General features: G+C 49.2%; 1 pseudogene across 1 annotated transcript; it reads left to right on the top strand.

Moving 5' to 3' along the window:
* Positions 1 to 378: 378 nt before the first annotated feature.
* Positions 379 to 1179, top strand: TEOVI_000901600:pseudogene (annotated as a pseudogene). The gene has a single exon. A coding segment is annotated over exon 1 (801 nt).
* The last annotated feature ends 2 nt before the right edge of the window (positions 1180 to 1181 follow it).

The following is a 1181-nucleotide window of genomic DNA, read 5'->3' as shown; positions in this document are numbered from 1 at the left end:
TTTTTTTTTGTGTTGTACAAATGTTGTCAGTTGCTCGGCTGTCATTGTTCGATACTTGTAACGCTACTCATCCCCATCGCTGCATGTCTCCCCTTCCCCTTTCTCACTTTTTAATTTTAATTATTGCCTACCGCGCTGCCGCTGCCGTCCCGCTCGCTGTCGGAGCTCCACTGGAATCCTTATAGCGCTGTGCAGCGCCCGACCAAAAGGCATCCCACGTAGGATCACACTGTACAGGAGGAAAACTATTTATAGGCATACATATACGCTCTTCCCTCGTTCTTATATTGCAGGAGTGCACTGTTTCTCTGAGCATCACTCGTACAACTACACGTGTATTTATCTATACGTTTGGCAGTTCGCATTTTGGTTAAGCTAATGCAGTCAGCAGGAGGAGATTCGACTCCAAAGCCCACAGGCGCGAGTTGCATTTGTAGCGCCACGAAATATATTTACAGCTTTCGGAGGAAGGAATGGGTTGTGTCGGACACCAACGTTCAAATCATCAAACCACTCAAACCCTTTGCTAAGGGTGGCATGCGGGTCTGTTATGAGGTTGAGGAAATCGAAGACGACGGCAGCCGCACGCGCTGCATTGCCAAGTTGTTCCTTAAGGTTGTGAGTGACGTGAAGGAAGAGGATTATTTCTGCGAAGGGGAAGCGCAGTGTCTCTGCGAAGAATTTGCGAGCAACTTCAACAAGGCTCCCTTCCATGGACCTAATAAACCGCGCATATCATTCTTACAGTGTCAGGTGTTGCGTATTAGTCGTAATATCATCCCCCGCGAGTACCGCCGGCTGAAGGATGGGTTCTTCTCCCACCGTACAGTCGACACAGGAGATGTTCTTTTCGTGATGGAACCCAAACTTGGGGGACACTTCACAAAGTATAACAGCAACTACGGTGACGTCTATGAGGATGATAAGCACTGCAAAACGGACTCCCAGAAACGGAAGCGTCAGCATATGTTGCACGTGGCTGAAGCTTTCTCTCATTTCACTCTCGTAGATAGTGTGGGCTCGATGCTTTTGTGCGATCTGCAGGGCGTCAATGACTTGTTGACAGACCCGCAAATTCACACGGAGGACGGTCGGGGCCTCGGGCTGGGAAACATGGGCGTGGAGGGCATTACGAAGTTTGTGGTCAATCACAAATGCAACGAAATTTGCGAGGGTTTGGA

The sequence above is a fragment of the Trypanosoma equiperdum genome (genome assembly GCF_001457755.1).
Source record: "Trypanosoma equiperdum strain OVI genome assembly, contig: ctg_1562, whole genome shotgun sequence".
NCBI lineage: Eukaryota > Euglenozoa > Kinetoplastea > Trypanosomatida > Trypanosomatidae > Trypanosoma > Trypanosoma equiperdum.
Note: the sequence above shows the minus strand (reverse complement) of the source record. Positions and strands in the feature narration are given on the sequence as shown.